This window comes from Rhinatrema bivittatum, chromosome 9 (assembly GCF_901001135.1).
Source record: "Rhinatrema bivittatum chromosome 9, aRhiBiv1.1, whole genome shotgun sequence".
NCBI classification, from domain to species: domain Eukaryota; kingdom Metazoa; phylum Chordata; class Amphibia; order Gymnophiona; family Rhinatrematidae; genus Rhinatrema; species Rhinatrema bivittatum.
Window position 1 is genome coordinate 186530793 of NC_042623.1, and position 27065 is coordinate 186557857.

The 27065-nt window shown below is 46.0% G+C and overlaps 1 protein-coding gene across 1 annotated transcript in view; it reads right to left on the reverse strand.

Annotated features, from left to right (window-relative positions):
• Positions 1-27065, reverse strand: part of TFRC (transferrin receptor) — a 94938-nt gene that overhangs the window by 65227 nt on the left and 2646 nt on the right. The window contains 6 exon segments of the mRNA XM_029617343.1: positions 3921-4043; positions 4763-4865; positions 6931-7071; positions 12884-13097; positions 22969-23185; positions 25270-25342. Of these exon segments, the coding sequence (XP_029473203.1) occupies positions 3921-4043; positions 4763-4865; positions 6931-7071; positions 12884-13097; positions 22969-23185; positions 25270-25302 (831 nt within the window). The 5' untranslated portion in view covers positions 25303-25342.

Sequence of the window (27065 nt, forward strand, 5' to 3'; positions counted from 1 at the left end):
GCCTCTATCCGGCGGAGTAGTCTTCCCACCAGCGGCCACGGGGGGAACGCGTAGAGGAGAAGATCGGCCGGCCACGGGAGCGCGAGAGCATTGACGCCCTCCGCCCCCTCCGGCGGCTGAAGAAACGAGGGGCCTTGGCATTTTGTGCAGTCGCCATGAGATCCAGGTGGGGAGATCCCCACCTCCGTACGAGCAACTGCATGGCGTCGGAGAGGGACCACTCTCCGGGGTCCAGCAGCTGACGGCTGAGGAAATCCGCCTGGACGTTGTCCACGCCCGCGATGTGCGAGGCCGCCAGACGGGCCAGGTGCCTCTCCACCCACTGCATCAGCATTGCGGCCTCGATCGCGACCTGCGGGCTTCGAGTGCCGCCCTGTCGATTGATGTAGGCCACCGTCGTCGCGTTGTCCGATAAGATTCTGACTTCCCGATTCCGAAGGAGTGGAAGGAAGTGGAGGAGCGCCAGCCTGACCGCTCTGGTCTCCAGACGATTGATGGACCACTTCGCCTCTTCCGCGGACCACGTCCCTTGTGTGGCGCTGCGGTCGCAGACTGCTCCCCAGCCTGTGAGACTGGCGTCGGTGGTTACCACTACCCAATTTGGCAGATCGAGGGAGATGCCGCGAGCCAGATGCTCCGGGACCATCCACCAGGCCAGACTGCTCCTGGCAACCTGGGGCAGTGGAAGGATCACCTGGTAGTCCTGCGAAAGAGGTTTCCAACGGGAGAGGAGCGCTCGTTGCAGAGGTCGGAGGCGCGCAAAAGCCCAAGGGACCATGTCGATGGTGGAACCCATGACCCCCAGGAGCTGCAGATAGCCCCAGGAGGTGGGAGCTGGTAATGCAGAAAACCGCTGTATGTGCTCCCGCAGGGCTTGCGCCTTGTCCTGGCGTAGGAAGACCGCTCCCAGACGGGTGTCGAAGGTCGCCCCCAAGAAGTCCAAGCGCTGCGAGGGCACGAGGGAGCTCTTGGAGAAGTTGACCACCCATCCCAGGGACTGCAGAAACTCTATCACCCTGGCCACAGCAGCCTGTCCATGCCGAAAAGACTTCGCTCTGATGAGCCAATCGTCCAGATAGGGGTGGACTAGAATACCCTCCTTCCGAAGGGCAGCCGCCACGACAACCATTATCTTGGTGAAGGTGCGCGGGGCCGTTGCCAATCCGAACGGAAGCGCCACAAACTGGAAATGCTGGTCCAGGATCTTGAAACGTAGAAGCAGATGATGCTCCCGCCGGATGGGGATGTGTAGATAGGCCTCCGTCAGGTCCAAGGAGGCCAGGAACTCCCCTCGATGCACCGCTGCGATCACTGAACGCAGCGTTTCCATGCGGAACCGGGTCACTCGAAGAGATTTGTTGACTTCCTTCAAGTCCAGTATGGGGCGGAAGGAACAGTCTTTCTTCGGTACGACGAAGTAGATGGAATAGTGACCCAAGCCCACCTCTCCGGAGGGCACGGACACAATGGCGCCTATCTCCCACAGTCTGTCCAGTGTCAGCTGGACCGCCCTTCGCTTGATGGCCGAGCCGCAAGGGGAGAAAATGAACCGTCCCTTGGGAGCGCGGACAAACTCCAACTCGTAGCCCCGTCCTATGGTGTCCAAGACCCACTGATCCGAGGTGATCCGCGCCCACTCCTCGTAGAAGAACACTAGCCGCCCCCCAATCTTGGGGACGGCGGAGTGGGCGAGCTGAACATCATTGTGAGGACTTGGGAGAAGGTTGTCCCGCCGAGGAAGCGGGACGCGCGGGGCGGCGCCCGCGAAAGGAGCGCAACCAGGGCTGAGACCTGGAGGGGGGGGGGGGGGGGGGGTCGGGCTGTCGCCGGTCTGTAACTCCTATCTCGTCTTTGCGCCCTGGCTCTGGTCCGGGAGGACGAGAAAGCCCTGGTGGAGCGATATCTGTCTTCCGGCAGGCGATGGACCGCGTTTTCCCCCAGCGACTTGATGATCTGGTCCAGATCCTCCCCAAATAGGAACTTACCCCTGAATGGCAGGGAACCCAGGCTCGACTTGGAGGACGTGTCCGCCGCCCAGTTGCGTAGCCATAGGAGCCGACGCGCCGCCACCACAGAGGCCATGGAGCGGGCGAGGACCCTGAAGAGATCATAGGAGGCGTCAGCCCCGTAAGCCACCGCGGCTTCCAGCCTATCCGCTTGAGCGGCCTCCTCGGGTGGCAGCACCTGAGAAGTGAGCAGTAGCTGCACCCAGAGGAGACTAGCCCGCTGGGCAAGCGAGCTGCACATCGCCGCCCGCAGCCCCACTGCGGAGACCTCGAAGACCCGCTTGAGGAAGACTTCCAACTTGCGATCCTGTGTGTCCCTTAACGCCGCTCCACCCGTCACCGGAATGGTGGTCCTTTTCGTGACCGCCGTCACCGCGGAGTCCACCCTGGGTACCTTGATGAGATCCAGAAAATCTTCCGGCAGCGGGTACAGCCTCTCCATGGCGCGGCTGCCCTTTAGAGCAGCCTCCGGGGAATCCCATTCCCTGGTGAGGAGTTGCAGAAACGACTCGTGAATGGGAAATGCCCGCGGACGAAGTGCTGCCAGTACCGGATCTCCCTTCTTCCAAGACGTGACTACAGCCGGCACGACGGGAGCTGGCGGGTCCGGCGGGGGATCGAGGTCCAACCCCTGAATGATCTGCGGGATTAAGTCATCCAGCTCATCCCGCTGGAAAAGGCGCAGCGTGCGTGGATCCTCCCCCTCTGACGTAGAATCCCCTTGTCCCGTAGCGGTAGGGTCCGATCCTGGGGAAACCGGGTCCGACCCAGTCCCCCCTGAACCCATGGGGAGCCGGACGTGGGCCGAAGGCCGCGGTAGCTTGGGTGGTGGAGGCCCCACGGGAGCCGCCAGTTCCTGTCCCTGTGAGTCCACCTCCGTAGCTGCCTCCGGTAATAAGATCGGGGGAGGGCCCTCCGAGGCCTCCCCATCCTCCAGCACCGTCTGATCCCCTTCGGGGCGCAGCGCGTGCAAAATGGCCGCCGTTCCCGCCAGGAATGGGGGAGGGGCCGGCCCACGCCGCCCGGGCAAGGCTGCGAACGCTGAAAAATAAGTACGGGGCCCGGACGTGCCTTCCCCCCCCTGGGAGGCACCTAGCACAGATGCCCTCCCTAGAAATGCGCGATCCTGGCTCGCCACAGGCCGAGCAACGCGACGGCCGCGGCATGGCACGCGCTTAGAAAGACAGCCCCGACGGTGAAAAAACTCGGCAGCCTCGGGGGGGGGGCGGGGGGGCCGCGAGACTGCGCGCCGCTGCGGGGGGGCCCGGACGGCCCGTACTACCCGCCGAGAAAAGAAACCCAAGCGGCGCCGCGGGGGGGCCTTCCTGGCCTCACAGCCCGCCGAAATAGCTCTCCCTGCTGCCCACGAGGAGCCGGCAAAAATGGCCGCGGGAGCAAGCGAAGGAGGCCGGTCTCACCGGCAGTCGCGGTAACCAAGCTGAAAAGAAAAGTACAGCCAAGAAATAACAAAGCGACTTACCCCGGGAGAGACACAGACCAGCGCTGAGAGCTAAGAAAAAGGAAGGCAGAGAGCCAGCACAACAGAGAAGCCACGCCTCCCCAATTAACCAATTAACCTTTTTTTTTTTTTTTTTTAAACTAAAGTACAACTTGATCCAAGACCAAAGCTAACAATACAGAGAAGAAAGCCCTAAACAAGGGGAAACAAGAAAGTTTCTAGGAAATCGGGAGCAAGCCCAGATTCCACTACTCGCATCTGCTGGAGTCAGAAGATACTGAACTCCTGCAGAGGGGGTAGTAGTACTTAAGGTGACGCCCCCTCGAAGCTTTGGGCTGACTCCATCTGCTGGAATGGGGACATAACCCATGGTCTGGACCGATCCAGGTACGTACAGGGAACTGCTTATTCTCACTGTGAAAGCATGACGTCTCCCAGCTCCCCACTGCACTTGCCTTCTCAGCAAAGGTGTTCCTCCCAGCTCGAACAATGACCACACAGCCACCGACATCAATGTTCCTGTCAGCGAGTTCCTTGAAGTCCTCTTTACGACCATAGTACGCATAAACTGGTCTACCCTGCCAACACAGGACCAGATTCAGGTTCACACTGAACAGTGAAGGAATTCGTTTCTATTAGTTTAATCATTTCATGTATTTATTTATTTAGTGTTTTTCTATACCAGCATTCGCAAAAGGTATCACATCATGCCAGTTTACAAAAAGAGGTGTAAAATTCAATAAGAACATTAACAGGTGTGGATCGAAATCGTTGCAGTTACAATAAAACAGGGAAATACACAACTGGGAGCAGTGAAAAGTCGATAGGAAGTTAACAGAAAGAACAGATTTACAGATTTATGGAATTTACTAAGTAATGGAGTTTCGCAATGATATAGATTATCATGTTAAGGTAAGGTCTGAAAGTGAGTTAAGGTTCAGATGGGGTCTGGAAATTATATGCAAGTCTCTACCACCTTTATCCAAGCTTTGCATGCATTTATAGAATAGCAATACGCAGGATAAATGTACAGTGTCACAGCTTCTAGCAGAAATATCCACCTTCAAATGAGAAGCAATAATGATAAAAAGGTGGTGTATTTCCTGTGGAAATAAAGCCACTACCAACCATGGGGAACCCCAATTGAAACGTGCATTTCTAGTCGCTCTTTTGGAAAGATGTTTTAGGATGTGGTTACAAGACTATGTATAGAATATCAATAAAAGCTACACTAAAGGGATTTTTGAATCATGCAATGTTATTTAAGCTCCATTTAAAAAAAAAAAAACAAACTTACAGTAACTGTTGCAGAGGCACTGTAGGCCACATACATAGCTGGAGTTTCAATTTCTTCTATTGTGGAGTTGTTTTCTTGGATAATGGTCACTTTATTTGAAGAACTATCAAAGAAAAAGCAAATTGTTTTTCATGAAGACTGAACTACCAGTCAAACCAGCAAAATTAGGTACCCCATCTACATTTAGGATTTACATAGACCTTATTGATGTATGAAATGTATACAAGAGAACAGAAAAATAGATTTATATATTGCATAAGGTACATATGATGCAATCTGAGATTGGAGTTGTGTGATGGCACAATCAATCCTGATGATTCTGTCTGTGCTTGGTGCTTTTTGTTTTGCTTTATTCCACAAGTAGTGAGAAAAGGGAATCTTCCAGCCAGCCAGCACTCAGAAGTGGCACCAGTGGGGTGGGGGGAGAGAACAGGTAAAAACCTTTACTCTGTCCAAACCCACAACAATGGGGAAAACTCCTGGGCTTGTCACTGTTCCACAGAAGGACAGCCCCAGGATCAGCTGAGGGACAGAATGCTTTCACCCTTGGAAGCAGCACCCCAATAGCACCTGCTTGGTACCTAAGCCTCAGGCAACAGCATAGGATATGCTTACCTACCATCTGCTGGAAACAGAATACTGGTAAGGTTGAGTTCAGTGTGGATTCATATAAGGAGTGACATCGGCAAACCTATTTGTCTCCATCTGCTGGTTGGTGAGCATAATCTATTCATCTGAATTGGTTTGACTGGATGAGGATTTTTCTTTAAGGCTAGGTCAGATTAGTTTATGCATGCAGGCCAGACAGCTAGCAAATACTAACCCTAGAACTTGTAAATAGCCAGTAACAGTTTAACCCTCTAAATTTATTTTTTTTTTAGTCTCAAGATTTAATCACTTCCCAGCAAGTCCATACTTACCAGCAGACTATGAAGGTTCTGCCGTCAGTACTCTAACAGGAAGCATTTCTGGAGAATATAACCTTGGAGAACCTAGATTCCAGCTTTCTACTTCAAAGCCTAAATTTAGTTTCCAGAACTTTCCTCCCATACCTTTCTATATCACCGGTGCTCACATGTATCACAGCAGCTAAGCTCATCTCAAGCATTGTCTGAAATCGTATCTAGGTGACATGTGAGACCCACCAGCTTCACACCGACTAGCTACCAAGCAATCCTCTGCAGAATCTTGGTCCTCAAAGACAACACAGGGGTTGCCAGACTGAATGGTACTGCTCTATGTCCTTGAGGTTCTCAATACCTCTGCCTCAGCTCCTCCAAGTCTGCTAGTCTAGCCTCCAGAGAGTTGAATGAAGAGGAGGCAGCAAAAAAACTCCGCACGGAGCGGCAGTAGCCACAGAGGCATTCACGGAGCGGGATGCCAATGGTTGGTGTTCCACCTTCACGGAGCAGAAGGATGGAGGGCTGCCATCTCCAAAAAACAAAACAAAACAGGGGTGGGTTAGAGTATGGGGCAGGGGTGTGGCCTGCTTGTTGCAGTGGTTGCTACCCCTAATTGAGCTGGATGTTCACTTGGATGCAGATCCGGCGCTGCTCTTTACATTGGTGGTGGGGTGGAGGGGAATTAGGGCTGGAGGGTACTGGAAGCCAATAGTAACAGGTGGGAGAGAGAAAAAGGAAAAAAAAAAGATGTGTAGCTTGCTGGGCAGACTGGATGGGCTGTTTGGTCTTCTTCTGCCGTCATTTTTATGTTTCTATGACTTGTCCCAAGAGCTCTTTATACCAGGTGCATTCATACCATTTACTAACTAAGATAATCGTACATGTGGTATTTGGTGCAAAGCACTGAAAAGCCCATCTCACTGGAGGTCTATTTGCAATTATATTGTATTAAGGAATGGGGATGTTTTAATGCAATCTTCTTAAAGCTGGTAGATTGTTACTTTGTCAATGACCAGCAAAAATATAGTAATTCATCTTTCCCTTGTTGCCTATAATCTTGCAACCCATTGTTTTAAAAAAGGTACTAAAAACTAATTTTCATGAATGCTTCCATTGCAGTCTGCAGTAATAGCAAGTTCTACTCTGAAATGAAGAGATCCTGTCAATTCACGACAGCTGAAAGTAAAAGCTGGCTCATTCTGATCTCCTGAGATGACGACCAGCTTGCTGTAGAAAAATCAGGATGCCCTGCAACAGGGTACTTACCTACCAGCTTTCTGGAGTGTGACATAATGCTCATCATACCAGACTTTATCCAGCTTGAAACTGCTGAACTGATTGTGCACATAATAAGCAAGGTTTTCATCTGCCTGAGAGCCAGCCTCATGAGGGGAGCCAGACACTTTCCTAAGAAAAAAAAAAAAAATAGATTTAATGAAAAAAAAGGTTTGCTTACCATAAATTGTTTTACACACACAGGATGAATTAGCCATGCTCAATGGGTGACCTAGGGCAGCAAGAGGTGGAGCCATCTCAAACTTGTAGAGCTTTTACCTCCAATGGCCATGCAAGGCTCTTCCAGAAGACGTCTTCAAGCCATAAAGCAAAGACCTTTTATTGTAATAAGTTGTTCAGGGAGGAGCTAACTCATCCCGTTACCTATTGCTTTTCCCCACCCCTGAATTAGCCACGCACACAGGTCTATCCAGTACAGAGCGGTAGGAAGAGCTGCGTTAGTGCCCGGCGCACCCGCGGTTGCCGCACGCACAGTGCAGCTCACCTACCGCTCGATCCTGAACAATAATTTTATGCAAATGTAAACCACGTCTAAGAAGGATCCGTGAAGCGTTAGGCCCGTGCAACCCATTTTACTGGATAGAGCGTCTATACAGTATCCTGGGTGCGCGGGCCTAACGCTTCACGCCACGCTGGTATCTGTCATTTCAAATGTCATTTGAAATGACAGATACCAGGAAGTCGGGACTGCCAGTCCCCCCTCCCCTCCTCCCAAAGCAGGGCGTGAAAAGCAGCCTTGCTCCGGGAGGAGAGGAGAAGGGACTGGCAGTACGAAGCGGCGAAGCGACTTACTTTTTGCACCGCCCTCCGGACATCGGACGACCTCTCCTGCCTCCAGCTGCTCGCGAAGATGGACGCCTGCAAAAAGTAAGTTGCTTCGCCGCTTCACACCGTCAGTGTCTCTTCTTCCCTCCTCCCGGAGCAAGGCTGCTTTTCGTGCCCTGCTTCGGCAGGAGGGAAGAGACACTGACGGTGTGAAGCGGCGAAGCAACTTACTTTTTGCAGCCCCGATCGGAACTCTCCTGCCTCCCGCTGCGCAACTTACTTTTTTGGCAGCCGTCCGGCCATCGGGAAGAACGTAAGTCGCGCAGCGGGAGGCAGGAGAGTTCCGATCGGGGCTGCAAAAAGTAAGTTGCTTCGCCGCTTCACACCGTCAGTGTCTCTTCCCTCCTCCCGAAGCAGGGCGCGAAAAGCAGCCTTGCTCCGGGAGGAGGGAAGAAGAGACACTGACGGTGTGAAGCGGCGAAGTGACTTTTTGCTTTTACGTTTTTTTCGCTTTTTTTTTTTTTGCTTCGGGAAGAGGGGAGAGGACTGGGGCTGCCCCGAAGACCGGCACCCATGATCGCGGCCGGGGCAGGTGAGCGGGGGCTGGGGGAAAGCTTGCCGCCTACCCTTACCCCTGCCTCTACCGCAGGGGTATGGGTAGGCGGTAAGTTAGCAGGTTAAACGCGGGGCAAAACAGCAGGGAAAGATAGCGATAGTCGAGGCGCGGGTTACGGGATGCTAGGGAATAGCTAATTCGCTCGTTTGCATGCAATATACATGCCGCGTGCGGAAGGGGTTGCCCGGGGATTTTAGGACGCAGTAGGAGTAGGTTAAAGGGGATTCGGGATCGCAGGAAGGGATTACGTGGCTTAGGAGCAGGGTAAACGCGGCCGCACTTTACAGGATAGACCTGACAGTGAGGAGTCCCAAGTTTAGGGTTGCCATCAAAAAAAGGTTTTGCTCTGGGTTTTTTTGCAATCTGGATTCCTCAGTGGTCAGCACTGCCTGCATTTGCACTATTGCCTGAACGAGATGGCAATATGCACAGATGACTGGGTACCTGCCATACAGATGTCTGCGATGGGTACGTTATGCAAGTGTGCTATTGGAGGTCGCTGTTGCACACCCCCTGATGTGCTTTTATTGGCCGAGTCAGGGAAAGTGCTGTATGCAAGATGTAATCCAGTTTGACAGTTTTTTTGGTACTGGTGTTCCCAGCCTATTTGGACTGCAGGAAATGAATAGTTTAGAGGAAAGTCTATGTCCTTGCATTCTGCGCTTATAATAGGCTAAGGCCCTCTTGCGATCCAGAGTATGGAGGTGTTTTTCCCATTCTTGCTTGTGGTTTCAGGAAGAAAAGTTGAAAGATTGATAGCTTGGTTTATATGGAAAGCCTTGGAAGGAATTTCAGGTGCATGCTTAATAGCCAAGACTGTCCAAAAATGCATGCACCTGATCATGGTAAAATTATAACCATGGAAGCAAATGAACTAATGCTTGCAGCTCGCTTACTATCTGTGCGGACATTATTCCAAGACAACCATTTTCCATGTCAGGAATCAGAGGTCAGCTACGTCTAGAGGCTCAAATGAAGTTTCCGTAAGTGCCATAAGTACCACATTAATGCCCCAGGGTACTGGCAGACACGAGGCTCTTCATAAATTGGGAGATTAGTGGGTGTACAGAGAATAGGGGTCTTCTTGCTGCTAAGCTAGGGTGCTAATATGTACCCAAATCAAAGAGGTTGCTAGACCTGCCTTGGAAAGGTGATGTAGATACAATAGCAACTGAGGCGGCTTGCAGGTCATGGGATCAAAAGAGTGTTCTCTGCATGACCCGACAAGGTTCCACTTGAAAGCAAAAAAACTGTCTTGTGGAAGGTTTTCTGGCTGAGAATACATTTCTTGGATGGCATTTGGCAGGTCCAAGTGAGCTATGACCATGCATTCAAAATGCAGACTGTGAGGCTGAAGGCAGGCTGGAGTGGATTGAGGAGTAAACCTTCTTCCTAAATTAGAAGGCTTGGGCTGTATCCTAGACTCTGTGGGGGAGCTTACAGAAAACGATAAGCAATGTCTACCATGGTTGTCTCAGCCATGCTGGTGCCACCAATATCATTCTGGCCCAGTCTTGCATGCATTTTTGGACAGTTTTGGTTAAGGGAGTCAGAGGACAGGCATAAAGAGTACTCTATGAGCTTAGGAAGGTGTCTGGAGTTTCTCTGCATGGATTTGGAGGGATGCAACAGAAGCATTCCCCTTTACTGTCGTGAAGAGATCCAAGGGTGTGTTAACTGCTGGAAGAGGTCTGCTACCTCTTGCAATAGTGCCCATTCATGTGGGCACAGATGTCTGCCGAGTCCAGCCTCCGTATTTGCTATTACTAGGAGATATGCGGCCTGGGGAGTTACACAGGTGTGATCTGCCCAGTCCCAAGTTTGAAGGAACTCTTGAAAGAGGGTCCAAAAGCCTGTCCCCTCCCTGCTTGTCCACAGAAAACATGGCTGCTTGATTGTATGAATTATGTTCTCTGCAGAAAACACCAGAAGGCTTGTAGCATTGTTCTTGGTTACAGAAGGTTCGTGTGGAATGCTCTCAGCACAAGAAGAGGTCCTGTGCTCACACCCCTCGAGGGGGGAAGCATCTGGTCCAGATAATGTGATGTAGTGCTGGTTGGGGGTTCCCCTTTCTAGCACTCCTGGTTGGAGTCACTAACACTTCATGTGGTCTTTAATTCAAATCCTTGCTGACAGGGGGTAGAGGAATTGATCCCATTGAGTATGTAGCCTCCAATGAAGGCATTGCACTTTTAGTTAAATGGGACCAAGTGCACTGCTATGTGCCCGAGGAGCTGTTGTGGAGATCCAGTGATGTGAGCTGCCAAGTAACAAATGTCTGAGCTCTGTCTGGAAAAAAAGGCTTTGGTTGCACCGAGTCTATGGGCTCCTATGAATTGCAGGCATTATACCGGCAAGAAAGTTAGACTCCTTCATAGTTTCAGAAAGCCTAGTTTTTCTACACAGGTAATGGTGGCTTCTGTATCTAACCATAAGGTTTCTTTGGAAGGTGCTGTGATTAACCAATGCAACTACAGGAATATTTGTATTCCCGATAGTCTTAAGTGCCCCACCGCCACAGCTAGGCATTTCGTGAAGACTCTGGGGGCCAGATGAGTATCCAAATGGGAGAACCTTGTACGGAGTCTCTCTCCCCTACTGTGAAGCAGAGGTATCGCCAACAGGATGGGTGTGTGGGGATGAGTCAAGTGAGGCATCTGAGGGCAGTTGCCTAAATTTAAGTGGAAACTCCTCTACTATCATGAATATGCACTGGTCTGTTGTGATGTTAGAACAGTCCTTGAAGTGATGGATCTTGGGCAGTTGTAGCTTGATTAGGCTCCTGCACTGGTTGAACCTCCTTGCTTTGGCTGGAGAAAACTTCACCAGGAGGTCTAAGGCACCATGATCCTTGGTTTTTGGACCTTCATATTACTTTCTTTTTCCTGTGGAACTGTGTATCTTAGAGGGCATTTTTATGATCCTTTGAGCTGCAAGGCTTTTGACATATGTGCTGCCTAGATGCAGTGGAGCATTGTGTGGTGCTGGTACTTTTGCATCATGTGTTGACTGCTTCTGGTGTGCTTTGGTGCCATGCACCTTAGACTGCAGAGAGGATGTCAAAGCTTTTGGCATGTGCACCATCCCAGAGGCCAGTCAGTACTCTGGGACCTGGAACTCCTACCTACCTTCACGGCCAATCTCAGATGAACTGCCTTGGAATGGTGCTTTAATATATTTGTAAATATATTACAAGCTGATTGTAATAAATTGCAAGAGACCCTTGCAAGACTGGAAGATTGGGTGTCCATATGGCAGAGGAAATAGATGAGTGCAAGGTGATGCATATAGAGAAAAATAACCCATGCTGTAGCTACATGTTAAGAGACTGTTAGCTGTCCATGCTACGTGTGAAGCCTGAACACCGATTCACACCTTCCCAGTAGAGCTAAAAAGATTTCAGGTAGCTCCGCCTCATGCCGCTTGACACCACCCACTGAGCAAGGCTATTTCAATCTGCTTATCGCCAGAATGTTGACCAAAACCTAAAGACTTGTCTCTTGCACACTTCTTCCAGTAGCGAGAGCAACCAAAGCAAAAATTGTGGCAGGACAGCTAGAAGAGAAGCCGCTTCCTCCGGAGAGTGACCAGTGGCACCTTGTCTGCATACAACTGCGCATTGACATTATGCATACATGTCCATGTACTGGAGAGAAATTCTGGGCTCGTGTGCCACATTTATGAACTCTACACCACAATAAGCATAACTATAATACTAGGTGTGACAAAACTACCCGTGTAAGTACCTTGGTACAATTGGTCATGAACTACTTCACTAATTGTCTATGTCTAATGATATATTGTAACCGAACCTTTGACGGCACCTGTTAGAATGTACTATAGTACACTTACCTACATTAAATATGTGACTACATGTAAACCGTTGCGACGGTATTTAACTTGGCAATGGTATAGAAAAGTTTTTAAATCAATAAAAAAAATAAATTTATGGGGCTGCACACTTGCTTTTCCACGTATACTGAAGATTGGTAACCGCATGGGGTGACTAGGCAATTAAAACAAGAGTCTAGCTCATACATCAAGTCTTGTCAGAGGATAATATTCTTTGCAAACAAAAAATAGACACAGGTCTCACTTTGATATATTACCGGTAGGGCTTCCATTCTTGTGTGTCTATTTTCCAGTTAGAGGTTCTTAAGAGTATAAAGAGATCAGTGCATCTTGTTTTTGCAGTACAGCTATCACTGGGTACTTTTTCTACTTGAATTATATATACATTTGTGCAGAAAAGGCAATAAAACAGAAGTGGGTGACCAAGACAGGTAGGGGGGAGGGGGTACAATTGGTGTTTTTCCAACCCACAGCTATAGGAGACCAATTAGGCTGCATTTAAAGAAAAAAACATGGACACCAACCATGAAGGTCTCCTAAAATGGCACTACTTCTCTTGTATTTTAAAGATGGCATGAGATTTTTTCCTAAGACCACTTTTTTTTTTGTATTTCTAAAATGTTTCACTCTGCAGCTTGAGACACTGAGCCACGCTCAAAATGCACAAAGTAGACTAGCGACATTCTGCACCTGATATTATCCAGGAAGCTCGCACCCGCCAGCCTTTTGGACAGCAGATCTTTGAGGTCACTCCAGTACAGCTCAACAGGCAATTGAAGTTCTACCTGACTATCGTCCACATTATATGTTGATGCAGTGGGGGGATGGTCACATGTGCTGCTTTTGATGCATTTCTCACTTTCTGTAACATGGCCACGATAACTCAAGTAGCCAATCAGAAACCCTAGAAGTACAAAAAAAAAAAAAAAAGAGGTTACCTTCATACCATAAAGGCATGTAAAACATTCTGAACATTTTGAACATGGACTGAAAACAGATCAGTAAGTCTGAAAGGAAAAAAAGCCATCAGAACATTAAATTCAGAGTAACTTAAATTTAAAATATACCCTGGTAGCCAAGTAGTCCATAGCAACACAAATGACAAGTCACACTGCAGCAATACATATGCTCGTTACTTCACCACAGCAGACCAAAGCAGCTGCTTAAGACTAAAAAAACATTCAGTTTCTACTGTATAAGTTACTGAAATGCATCCTAACATTATGGAAATTGGGGAATATCGTCACAGCTACAGTCTATTTCCAAAATGGAAAAGTTCAGATGTTTAACTGGGGAATGTATTAGTGCAAACTGTCCACCTAAATAGCAAATCTGCAGGACCTGATGGTATTCACCCCAGGGCTCTGAATAAGCTCAGATATGAAACTGCAGATCTGCAGCTGCTTCGGTCCTCCTCCTGCAGGTACCAGTTAGGAGTCAGACGTTACGCTCAAGAGTCTTGGAGACCCCGGGGAGAACCCTGATCAGGATGTCCCGGTGGATCCGGGGACTGGAGGGCCAGAACCAGGGGTCAGTTTGCTTGCCTCTGTCCCTGAGGGGGAGGGGGGATGACCCGAAGGTGGTTTGCCTATTTCGGAAGGACAAATGAGGTTTTATTGCCTTTGGCCTACCAGGTCCTGGGGATTAAAATCCCTCAGCAGGAGTCCAATTTGGAGGGGGCTGATCCCAATTTAAATAGTATGCGCAACCCTCCTACAGCTTTTCCATAACACAATCAGTGAAGAAATTGGTGGAGGTGGAATGGAGTTTTCCTGATTCTGTTCTCAAGGTGGGGGGGGCCATGTCAGATTTATCTAGTGCCGGGACAGGCATTGGAATTTTGCTCTCCCTAAGGTGGATGCTGCAGTTTGCACGGTCACAAGCAAATGACTAGCCCGGTGTTAAGAACATAAGAACATAAGAAATTGCCATGCTGGGTCAGACCAAGGGTCCATCAAGCCCAGCATCCTGTTTCCAACAGAGGCCAAAACCAGGCCACAAGAACCTGGCAATTACCCAAACACTAAGAAGATCCCATGCTACTGATGCAATTAATAGCAGTGGCTATTCCCTAAGTAAAATTGATTAATAGCCATTAATGGACTTCTCCTCCAAGAACTTATCCAAACCTTTTTTGAACCCAGCTACACTAACTGCACTAACCACATCCTCTGGCAACAAATTCCAGAGCTTTGTGCGTTGAGTGAAAAAGAATTTTCTCTGATTAGTCTTAAATGTGCTACTTGCTAACTTCATGGAATGCCCCCTAGTCCATTTATTATTCAAAAGTGAAAATAACCGAGTCACATCTACTCGTTCAAGACCTCTCATGATCTTAAAGACCTCTATCATATCCCCCCTCAGCCGTCTCTTCTCCAAGCTGAACAGCCCTAATCTCTTCAGCCTATCCTCATAGGGAAGCTGTTCCATCCCCTTTATCATTTTGGTTGCCCTTCTCTGTACCTTCTCCATCGCAACTAGGTTAGGTTTTGTGGTTTTGAAAGATGTTCAGGATCGCAAATTGGAGATCCATCTCAAGCGGATTTTTGATGTCTCGGCCTTGAGAACCACTACCTGTTCTAGTTTTATGCAGCATGTGAGCCTCTGCTGGGTGCAGCAGCTGCAGGTGAGCCTGCCCAAATCGAGGGAGGACGAGACTGAATGGATTGAGGCAGCTGTGGCTTATGGGGCAGATGCACACCTCCTCCAGGGTAATAGCTTCGGCTGTGGTGGCCAGAAGATTACTTTGGTTGCATAACTGGGCTGCAGATGTCTCCACCAAAGCGCAGTTAGGCTCACTTCCCTTCAAAGGTCACCTCTTACTTGGGGAGGATCTTGAGCAGCTAATGCAGTCTCTTGGAGAGAATAAAGCCTTTCAGTTACCCGAGGATAAGCCTAAGGCCAAACTTTTTTTTCAAGTGTGGTCTCTGTTTTGCTCTGATAGGAGATCTAGACCCTCGAGGGCCATGCCCAGTTCTCAGAGGCAGTTCTCTCCTCAAGGTCAGTCCTGGAGACAGTCCTTTTGGGGTGCCCAGAGGCCATTCCAAGAAGCCGCTGGAGAGTCTACGGCCAGAAGTAAATCTGATCCACTCAGTTGTTCCTATTACAAGTTGCCTGACTCAGTTCTACAAGTGGACCAGAGTTAAACAGGACCAGTGGGTTCTCAGGATGGTCAGAGACTGCTACGTTTTAGAATTTGATCAGTCAGTTCGTGAACTGTAATTTTTCCCTGTGGTCCCATAAGCAGTCAGACCCTAGTCTCCAATGCATGAGGGTGGTAATTCCAGTTCCCTCGGCCGAAGTCCACAAGGAAAGATATCCCATCTATTTTGTGGTCCCGAAGGAGGGCACTTACATCTGATTCTCGATTTTAAAAAAGGTAAATCCAGTACTCAAGGTGCTATGCTTCTGGATGGAGACCTTGCGGTCAGTGATAGCAGCGGTTCACAAGAGAGTTTCTGGCTTCATTGGATCTCATCCAGACCTACCTCCATATTCCCATCCATCTGGACTCACAAGTGATTTCTTCACTTCATGATTCTGGGACAACATTCAGTTTCAGGTCATTCTTTTTGGTCTGGCCATGGCCCCACGCACTCAAGGTGATGGTAGTAGTAGCAACGGTGGCGGAAAGTGTTCTGGTGCACCCATTTCTGGTCCACTAGATAATCAGAGCGAAGTCGGAGGCCCTTTGTTGCCAATCCATTCACAAGGCTCTCCATCTTCTCCAGTCCTTTGGCTGGGTAGTGAATGTGGCAAAGTTATTTGATCCAGACAATCTTTGGAGTATCTGGATGCTCAGTTCGACACCTTGGTTGACAGTATCTTTCAGAGGAGAGAGTATTGAAACTGCAGAGTCAGGTTCGCTGGTTGTTGCAATTACATGTTCAATGTCTGGGATTATTTGCAGATCTTGGGCTCGATGACTTCCACCCTGGAGTTGGTGCCGTGGGAGTTTTCCCATCTGAGACCCTTGCAGGGAGCGCTTCTGGCTCATTGGCAGTCAATATCCAAGGAATTTCAAATGCCTTTGCCCCTCAAGAGTGAAGCGAGAATCTTTCCTTGATGCTTCAGACTTCCAATCTCATTCGAGGAGTGGACCTTGAGGTTCTGGATTCAGTGAGTTACTAACAATGCCAGTCTGTGTGAATGGGGAGAAGTCTGTCAGCGGCACTGACCAGGGTACTTGGTTCGTGAGAGAATCTGCTTGGTCTATCAACTGATTAGAGACCAGGGTGGTCCTTTTAGTTTTGGAGTTTCTGCCATAAGTCTGAGGTCAGTCATTAAGGATTCTTTCAGACAATGCAACCACAGTGGCTTATCAATCAGCAGGGCAGACCCAAAAGCCAAGCAGTAGCTTGGGAAGCATAACAGTTGATTCTTTGGGCAGAAAGGCACATGGAGCGCATAGCTGCATCCCACTTAGCCGGAGTCTAAAACATTCAGGCAGACTTCCTGAGTCAAACTCAGTTAGACCTGGGCAAGTGGGAAGTATTGGATTCTGCGATGCAACTCATTCAAGATCGGTGGGGAGGTCTCCTCGTGGTTCTCATGGCGACTCGTCAAAACACCAAAGCATTTCGTTTTTTCAGTCAGATGTCAGTACGGGGCCAAAGGCATCAACATGCTAGTTCTGCCTTGGCCACAAGGGGACCTTCTCTATGTCTCCTCCCCCTGGCCGTTAGTGGGCAAAGTGTTGCATCACAGAAAAACTTTGCAGAGAACATAAGAAAATGCCATACTGGGTCAGACCAAGGGTCCATCAAGCCCAGCATCCTGTTTCCAACAGTGGCCAATCCAGGCCATAAGAACCTGGCAAGTACCCAAAAACTAAGTCTATTCCATGTAACCATTGCTAATGGCAGTGGCTATTCTCTAAGTGAACTTAATAGCAGGTAATGGACTTCTCCTCCAAGAACTTATCCAATCCTTTTTTAAACACAGCTATACTAACTGCACGAACCACATTCTCTGGCAACAAATTCCAGAGTTTAATTGTGCGTTGAGTAAAAAAGAACTTTCTCCGATTAGTTTTAAATGTGCCCCATGCTAACTTCATGGAGTGCCCCCTAGTCTTTCTACTATCCGAAAAAGTAAATAACCGATTCACATCTACCCGTTCTAGACCTCATGATTTTAAACACCTCTATCATCAAGCTGAAAAGTCCTAACCTCTTTAGTCTTTCCTCATAGGGGAGTTGTTCCATTCCCCTTATCATTTTGGTAGCCCTTCTCTGTACCTTCTCCATCGCAATTATATCTTTTTTGAGATGCAGCGACCAGAATTGTACACAGTATTCAAGGTGCGGTCTCACCATGGAGCGATACAGAGGCATTATGACATTTTCCGTTTTATTCATCATTCCTTTTCTAATAATTCCCAACATTGTTTGCTTTTTTGACTCCCGCAGCACACTGCACCGACGATTTCAATGTGTTATCCACTATGACACCTAGATCTCTTTCTTGGGTTGTAGCACCTAATATGGAACCCAACATTGTATAATTATAGCATGGGTTATTTTTCCCTATATGCATCACCTTGCACATATCCACATTAAATTTCATCTGCCATTTGGATGCCCAATTTTCCAGTCTCACAAGGTCTTCCTGCAATTTATCACAATCTGCTTGTGATTTAACTACTCTGAACAATTTTGTGTCATCTGCAAATTTGATTTATCTCATTTGTCGTATTTCTTTCCAGATCATTTATAAATATATTGAACAGTAAGGGTCCCAATACAGATCCCTGAGGCATTCCACTGTCCACTCCCTTCCACTGAGAAAATTGTCCATTTAATCCTACTCTGTTTCCTGTCTTTTAGCCAGTTTGCAATCCACGAAAGGACATCGCCACCTATCCCATGACTTTTTACTTTTCCTAGAAGCCTCTCATGAGGAACTTTGTCAAATGCCTTCTGAAAATCCAAGTATACTATATCTACCGGTTCACCTTTATCCACATGTTTATTAACACCTTCAAAAAAATGAAGCAGATTTGTGAGGCAAGACTTGCCCTGGGTAAAGCCATGCTGACTTTGTTCCATTAAACCATGTCTTTCTATATGTTCTGTGATTTTGATGTTTAGAACACTTTCCACTATTTTTCCTGGCACTGAAGTCAGGCTAACCGGTCTGTAGTTTCCCGGATCGCCCCTGGAGCCCTTTTTAAATATTGGGGTTACATTTGCTATCCTCCAGTCTTCAGGTAAAATGGATGATTTTAATGATAAGTTACAAATTTTTACTAATAGGTCTGAAATTTCATTTTTTAGTTCCTTCAGAACTCTGGGGTGTATACCATCCGGTCCAGGTGATTTACTACTCTTCAGTTTGTCAATCAGGCCTACCACATCTTCTAGGTTCACCGTGATTTGATTCAGTCCATCTGAATCATTACCCATGAAAACCTTCTCCATTACGGGTACCTCCCCAACATCCTCTTCAGTAAACACCGAAGCAAAGAAATCATTTAATCTTTCCGCGATGGCCTTATCTTCTCTAAGTGCCCCTTTAACCCCTCGATCATCTAACGGTCCAACTGACTCCCTCACAGGCTTTCTGCTTCGGATATATTTAAAAAAGTTTTTACTGTGAGTTTTTGCCTCTACAGCCAACTTCTTTTCAAATTCTCAAATACCACTCTGGTATTGGTTGCTCCAGAGTGGCCACAGCGTCCATGGATCTGATCAACCTGGCAGTGGATGGACAGATTTGCTTCAGGCATCTGGAGGGTCTCCATCAGGGCCCCAATTTTTTCCAACCAGGCTGCTCACTTTTATCTAGCAGCATGGCTTTTGAAAGGTGAAGGTTAAGGCGTAGAGTATGGAAGGTGTTTGATTCCTGGTGCGCTGCTCATGGAGTACGATCTCTGAAGTCCTCCGTCTCCGACATTTTATCTTTTCTTGAAGACTGTTTTGCTAAAGGCTTGTCTCCTAGCTCTCTTAAGAGTGTAGGTGACTTCCAAAGGCTGCCTTCGTGGTAAGATCAAGGGTTCCTCTATTTCCGCTCATCCGGATGTTAGGTTCCTTAGGGGAACCAAGAATTTGCATCCTCCAGTTAGAAGTGTTTGTCCATCCTGGAACCTTAATCTGGTCCTATGAGGTTTGTGTGCAGCACCTTTTGAGCCCCTGCAGAAAGCGTCACTGAAGGACTTTATTCTCAAACTGGGGTTTCGCGTCGCAATACACTCAGCTAGAAGAATTTTGGAGTTGCAAGCTTTGTCCTGTCAAGAGCCCTTCCTTCAAATTTCAAGTTCAGAGGTTCTGTCTAAGACTGTGCCTTTTTTTGCCAAAAATGATTTCTGCATTTCATGTGAATCAGACAGTGGCGTTTCCAGCCTTTCCCTCGGTAGATGCATCTGCTCCGCATGCGAAGAAGCTCAAGCGGTTAGATGTTCGGTGAGCTCTATTGCACTCTCGAGGTGACGAATGATTTCAGGAGGTCCAGCTACCTTTTTGTTTTGTGGAGCATCATGAAGTGAGGTTTCAAAGCTTCTAAAGCTACTATTGCGCATTGGTTGAAAGAGGCGATTGGGTCCCCTTACATTACATGAGGTTGTGAAACTCCAGAGGGCTTATGGGCTCATTCTATGCATTTGCAGGTGGCCTCCTGGGTGGAAGCACAGCTGGTGTCTCAGATTTGCAGGGCAGCGACTTGGAAGTCGCTATATACACCTTTGCACGACACTATTGTTTGGATGTGAGAGATTCAGGTTCCTTCCTTTGGCGAGTGTGTTCTGAGAGCGGGACTCCAGGTCCCACCCTAAGTAGGGGCCTTTGGTACATCCCAGGAGTCTGGACTGATCTGGGTCCATACAAAGGAAAATTAGTTACCCGCTAATTTTCGTTCCTGTAGTACCATGGAAAAGTCTGCCTGATTTAAGGAGGTGGAGAGTCTCCTGCTCAGCGGTTATGGTATAGTTTAAGAAGGTTGGTATAATTTAAGAAGGTTTTCATTAGCTTTTTTGCAGCTTTTTTGCTTGGGTACAGATCAATACTAACTGCAGATGGCACTAGGGTTTATTAAGCAATGTCAGTGAAACTTTCTCCGTCTACATCTGCTGGCAGGGATGCATAAGCCTAGGAGTCTGGACTGATGCCTGGTACTACAGGAATGAAAATTCGCAGGTAAGAACCAATTTTCCTTACCTAAGCTTTCAGCTGAAAATTCATATAAGTTTAGGGGCCTAAAAATGTACAAACAAAATGGGGAATCAATTTTTTGCCAAACTGATGTCCAGTACCTCTTCTACAGGTGATCACAATTTGAGTCATAACCTGAGTGGTTAACAGGTGCCGTTTTACTTTATATAGAGCTATTATGTTTTTAATCATTTGAACTTTTTTTTTAATGCAAATAAAATCATGAATAATCAGTGTAATTACTTATTAGGTAAACATTCAGTTTATGCAACTCTTCCAATGTGAATCTGCTCAACTTATAAGAATGTTGAAACTCATAAGACTTCTTGAATGCTGCAAATTTTTACTGTTCTGATCAAATCTATTTTATAGGTTTGGGTTCATACTGCTTATGTGCCTAGATTGAGGATCTTTAATTAGATGCCTAGTTCCTAAAATGCATGCTAAGTTCCCTTTTCCCCACCCTTACTCCACCCCCATAGTTGCTAAATTTAAGTCCCTAATGAAAGTAGAAGCTTTTCAAGAGAGTTCATTAAGGAGGCAAAGTCCAAAGGTTAGCAGTCTAAACTCTGAAAACTGGCCCTATTACTGGACATACAGACAGGCATGTTTTCATGGAAAAAACATGGTTTCTGTAAAGGCAAGTTATGCCTTACCAGAATTATTTGAAGGTGTGAGCACCTTGATTTTTTAGAAGGCATGTGATTAAGTCTCACATGAGAGAACTCAGGAAATTACCAAGTCATGGGATAAGAGTCAGTACCTTGTTGTAGCTTGTTAAATGGTTAAAACACACTGAACAGTAAGTCTAAATGGTCAGTTTTCCCCCCAATCAAGAGAAGCGAATAGTGGAGTGTCCCAGGATTTGTACTGGGAGCAAGGTTTTAACATTCATAAAAGAAAAACCAGCCAAAACGAGAGGGAATGGCGAGTAGAGAAAGGGACCCGATCAGAGCCCTGCCCCCCCCCCCCCCGACGTCATAGAGGGCAGCACCGACCGTTGAATGGCACCTTGCCACCAGGCGCTGTGCGTCGCATGCCGAAGGGGCGAGACAAAGGGGCTCTCCCCTTTGTGCAATCCGTAGTGCAAATTCCAGTTAATGTCTTTGCAATTGGACGTCTTTGTTTAATATGCCTCCTGTTAAACCCTTTGCTCGATTGTTAAAAGTATTTCAATTTGAACTTTTGTAAACCATTATGATGGCTTTACCGAATGACCCTATATAAAACAAATAGAAAATAAAATAAACTATCAAGGAAAGAGCAACGAGATCAAATTTGCAGATTACACAAAACTGTTCATAAGAACATGCCATGTGCTGGGTCAAGGGTCCATCAAGCCCAGCATCCTGTTTCCAACAGAGGCCAAACCAGGCCACAAGAACCTGGCAATTACCCAAACACTAAGAAGATCCCAAGCTACTGATGCAATTAATAGCAGTGGCTATTCCCTAAGTCAACTTGATTAATAGCAAGACAGCAGCAACAATGCGGATGTTTCACTTTTGGGCTCTGGGATCCAGGACATGAGGGGGTAAATGGTTCTTTATGATGATGCCATCAGCCCATTCATCTTCAGCAGCCAGCTTCATCTCCACATGACTGTTTCCATCAGCTTGCCGGGCCAGGCTGAAACGGGCTAAGGAATTACAGGACGTTGCAAGACTGGGGAACTGGGCATCTAAATGGCAAATGAAACTGAATGTGGACAAGTGCAAAGTGATGCACAGTGGGAAAAATCTTTATATATATGCTGGGTTCCGTACTAGGGTTACCACTCAGGAAAAAAAAAGGACTTGGCTGTCACTGTGGACGGCTTGTTAAAAATCTCCAGCTCAGTATATGGCAACAGCCAAAAAAAAAAAAAAAGAAAACTTGGGTATTGAGAAAAAGGAAAAAAAAGGCTAATTGTACTAGGACTCTTCAGCATGCTGTGGTATGGAACAAGTTTACAGGAACAGATATCCAAATAGTACTAGGGGCCATTCCCTGAAACTGCAGGTTTAAAACAAGTTTTGGAAAGTATTTCCTGAGTCACATGTTGCCATGAATATGGGTAAAGCTGGTAGTATAACTGTTTAAAAAGGTTTGGACAAGTTCCTAAAGGCCCATAGTTAGCCATGGAAATTCTCCCGTGGTATTTGCTGGGTACTTCCAGGCGACCTAGATGAGCCACTATCAAACAGGATGCTGGGTTTGACAGACCACGGATCTTAATCCCGCATGGTATTTATATTATGTTCTCATGGTTGTACTGTTTCTTCAATCTGGGACCAGTTTTTAAGTGCGGAGGCATTGGAATTTTAAATGTCTGTTTAAAATTGTATTTATGCTGCTATTCTAATCTTCCTAAAGTAGCTGCACCAAATAGGGTAGAATACTAGACTTAAATACATTTTTATAACTTCAGAACTAAATCAAAATATTAAATTCAACTTATCAAAGTAGCAATGTTGCAGTTAATCCACTTGAATGCATGGAAATGAAGATAAACAAAGTGATAGTTACTTCCCGCATCTTATCGCCCAACTACCACAATATTTACAATTTTGGATAAACAATTCTTGATGCCACTTTATAAAGTAGCTTTGACACAAGTTCACATTCCCCCAACCCTTCCAAATGTACCAATTAAGAACAGCAGGACGGCAGCAATGACAACCATGCAGATGTTTCGCTTCTGGGCTCTGGGCTTCAGGACATGAGGGGGCACATGGTTCTCCATGATGCTGCCATCGGCCCCTTCTTCGTCTTCGGCGGCCAGCTTCATCTCCACATGACTGTTGTCGCCATCTGCTTGCCGGGCCAGGCTGAAACGGGTGTAAGACAGCGACTCGCCACTAAACTAAAAATACAAGGAGGGACAAGCAAGCAGTTTAGGTGCTGGGGCTGTGAAGTAATGGATAACATCACAGAGACAAAGTGGCTATAGAAACTGGGTCACATCAAGTATAGAGCACATTTGAGAACTCATTCTAAGGAAGCAGAATGCCTAGGAAGCTTAACAAGGCCCAGAAGAAGAAGAGTGGCCAAGGCACTTTAGTCAAAAGATATAGTAAAACTAAATACTAGCTGATGGGGGGAGGAGGGGGAGAGGCAGTCTATATTTATTTTATTTAAAAACTTTTCTATACCGTCGTTTAGTGATATACCATCACAACGGTTTACAAATGGGCACATGAATAAATTTGAAATAGATTTTACGTTAAACAGGGGGTGCCGAAGTTGTTCAGATACATGATTCAAAATATTATAAGCTATATGTAGTGTGTATTGAAATTCCCTTTATGGGCTAACCATATATGCGATATACTGTAATTCTTTAACTTAAAACTTAAGTGTGATAAAAATAAAGGTAAAGAACGCATATATGTTATCTGGTGACTTTTGCCTGTGTGTATAAGTCCTTTTCTAGTTTTAGTACTACCTATTCCCCATTCTCATTTTGAAAAGCCATGTTTTTAGGCTTTTTTTGAAGAGTTTATGGTCTCTCAATCTTATTTCGGGTGGCATTGAGTTCCATAAAATAGGGCTGGCCAATGATAATGCTCTCTCCCTTACTTGTGTCAGTTTAGCTGCTTTACAGAGGGTATGGTTAGTAAGGCTTTATTTGCTGATCTGAGATTCCTTTGGGGAATATGTAGTCTTAATGCAGTGTTTAACCAGTCAGTATTTTCTTCATTGATAAGCTTGTGGACTGTGCAAAGTGTTTTAAATTGCACTCTTTGTTTGATTGGCAGCCAGTGTAATTCGGCAAGAGTTTGAGTGATGTGGTCCCTTCTGCTTTTTCCAGTTAGGATTCTGGCTGCAGAGTTCTGTAAGATTTGGAGTGGTCTTAGTGTTGAATGTGGTAATCCAAGGAAGAGTGTGTTACAATAGTCTGTGCTAGCGAAAATAAGTGCTTGAAGAACAGTTCGAAAGTGTGCTTGGGTTAGTAGTGGTTTTAGCCTTCTAAGGACCATTAGTTTCGCATACCCCTCTCTGACTTTCAATGATGTGTTTGAGGTTGATTTCATTGTCAATTATTATTCCTAGGTTTGGTGTTTTTTTCGGTTAGTTCCACTATCTGAACGTTTCTAATTTTGATGGGATTCTGGATTAATTCAGTTTTTTTCGTTCAAGGTGTATGAATTCTGTTTTTTCAATATTAATTACTAGTTCCATTTGGCACAGCAGTTTAATTATATCTAGGTACAACATTGCTAGATTCAACGTTTTTTCAATTGTTTCGTCTACTGGTAAAATTAGCTGGATGTCGTCCGCATATATGTAATGTATGATACCTAGTCCTGCCAAGAGGTGGCATAGGGGCAGCATGTAAATATTAAATAGAGTTGCATCTCATTCTCCAGAATCTGCACACTTTAGATTAGCACATGAGTACTCTTTGAAACTAGCAATAGCTGCTGACTTCCAGGAAGTAAGCTCTGCGGATGACTCTTTTGCATGCATCAAGTAGCGCTATAGAAGTGCCAAGTACCAGTAAGTTCCTTGACCATGAGTAAGCTATTTACAAGAATTATATCTGTAGTCAGTCTCAATCTGTATAGAGGGGTCGACAGGCTGGTGGAGCAGTAAGGTTATCTAGATATTTAGTGGAATCTATCTAGGTAAATTTTCTAGTGAATATTCAGTTCAAGCCATTCCGATAACTAACGCTATTTGTGTGGACAAATCGGTCTGCACAAACAGCCAGTCAGCGCTCAAATATGGCCTATACGGCTTAATCTATTAGCTCACCCTTGTCCCATCCCTTTTGTCCAGGCAACTGTGCAGCACAAAATCCGAGTGCACACAAAGTTACATAGATGGGGTAAACTAAGTTTTACCCACCTAAGTCTCCTGAATATTGACCAACATTTCTAAAGGGAAACTATTCTGGTCCTGAGACCTAGGATGTGTGGATAAACTTAAAAGCAACAATCTTACCAAATTGGAAATTGCCGAGCGTGCATGATCCATAGCGTTTAGTTAAGATTCACACAATACCTTGATGATAAACCTAAAAGTTAACAAAAAAAAATATTCTGAGTAGTAGTATGATTCTGAAAAATGCTGCTTTGTATTATAAATTGTAAATTTAGTTGTGCTTTTCATTTCAGGGCTTTTGCAGTGTTTTGTCAATGACTTAAAAGTTTAAGCAAAAATGAGTTCTTAAATACATCACTAATATGAGATCTTAAAAAAAAAAGGTGCCATGCCAAGACAGAATTCTGGCTGATAGTGGCTAGTTTAGGTCACTTGAAAAACCACAGCAGATCCAAATAGAAAAGGACATTCCCTATTACTCACTCCCAAAAATATGGAGACATCCAAGTCTAGCTGGCTAAATGTTTTATGGACCTGTTCTCCAGAAATTTGTTCAAACTTAAAACTTAGCTATACTAGTCTTGACCACACTGCCAACAAATTCCATATTTTACACATTTGTATACCATCATGGAGATTCACATTAATATTCATAACTTTAAAAAAGTACAAAAACATACATAAAAATCAAGCATTTAAGTAATCAATCTCTCCCTCAGATTCTAAAGGTCAGTAATACATTTAGGATAAAATAATCACATCATCTCCCCATTTCTAGTGACTTTGGTCATTCTTGATGTATATCCACCATCTGCTGGAGACAAAATACATTAAGAAACCAGGAGACTAAACCACACTAATACCATTAACTTAAGCAGATCCTGAAGATTCTTCATATAAAGCTTATAAAACCATTTCCATTTTCAATAAAGAGCAAGGCAATGCATCAGTGAATGTGTCTGGCAATCATTTCAGTTTGCCTTTAAATGATGTGCTGTATTTCTACCAAATGCATTTTACATTAAAGATGGCTATCAAATGCACCACAGGAAAAGACTAAGCCAGTCCTACCAGGGAGTGGAAGTCTTATCAAGCAAACAGAATAACTAATAAATTCACCACACCCATTTTCCTAGAACAGCAACGTGTTAGCTGGCCTATAGAATAAGGTGCAGGTTAAAACAGCACTGAAACTCAGCGCAAAGTTTCAAAAAGTGTTTAACTCTGTATACAGTAAGCTAATGCATCAGGTATAAAGTGCACTGTCTGAAGAATGTAGACAAATCAAAGTGTGCACTCAGCACAGGCTAAGCACAAACTAACTTGGGGGAGCAGGGGAGTGTATCAGAATTTATGCACACAAAACATGCATAAAATGTTTTTATGTCCACAAAAATGCTTTCAATGCAGAAAACTTTGTACCCAAATTCTGTGTAGAACATGTTTTGTGCACATTTTCTGCACATAAATCCTGATTACAGGTCCTAGTGCCAGAACTCCAGATTCTGCTCCTAGACTGAAACTAGTACTGGCAACTTCACTTCACATCTGAGCAGGAGTTAACATTTCCAGCACACCTCTACACTGGGGGCAATAGATAATGCCTTCATTAACATGGGATTTTCATGCAAGGACACTGAGCAGAATGCAGTTTTACACATTTTTGTGCACAGAACTCCTTACTGCATCAGGCATAACATTAATATACAAAAATAGGGGGGGGGGGGGAACACAAAGCATCACTCCCATTGTTTAGCAGTAACCACAAATGAAAACTAAATCTATGCAGCCATTCAGGGACAACTCATTGTAACAGACACCAAGTCTTGTTTTAGATCAGCTTAACCAGCAACTGAGCTTGCAAGGTCAATAGATACATATACCACAAATACACATTGTTCCTCCATCTCAGGAGT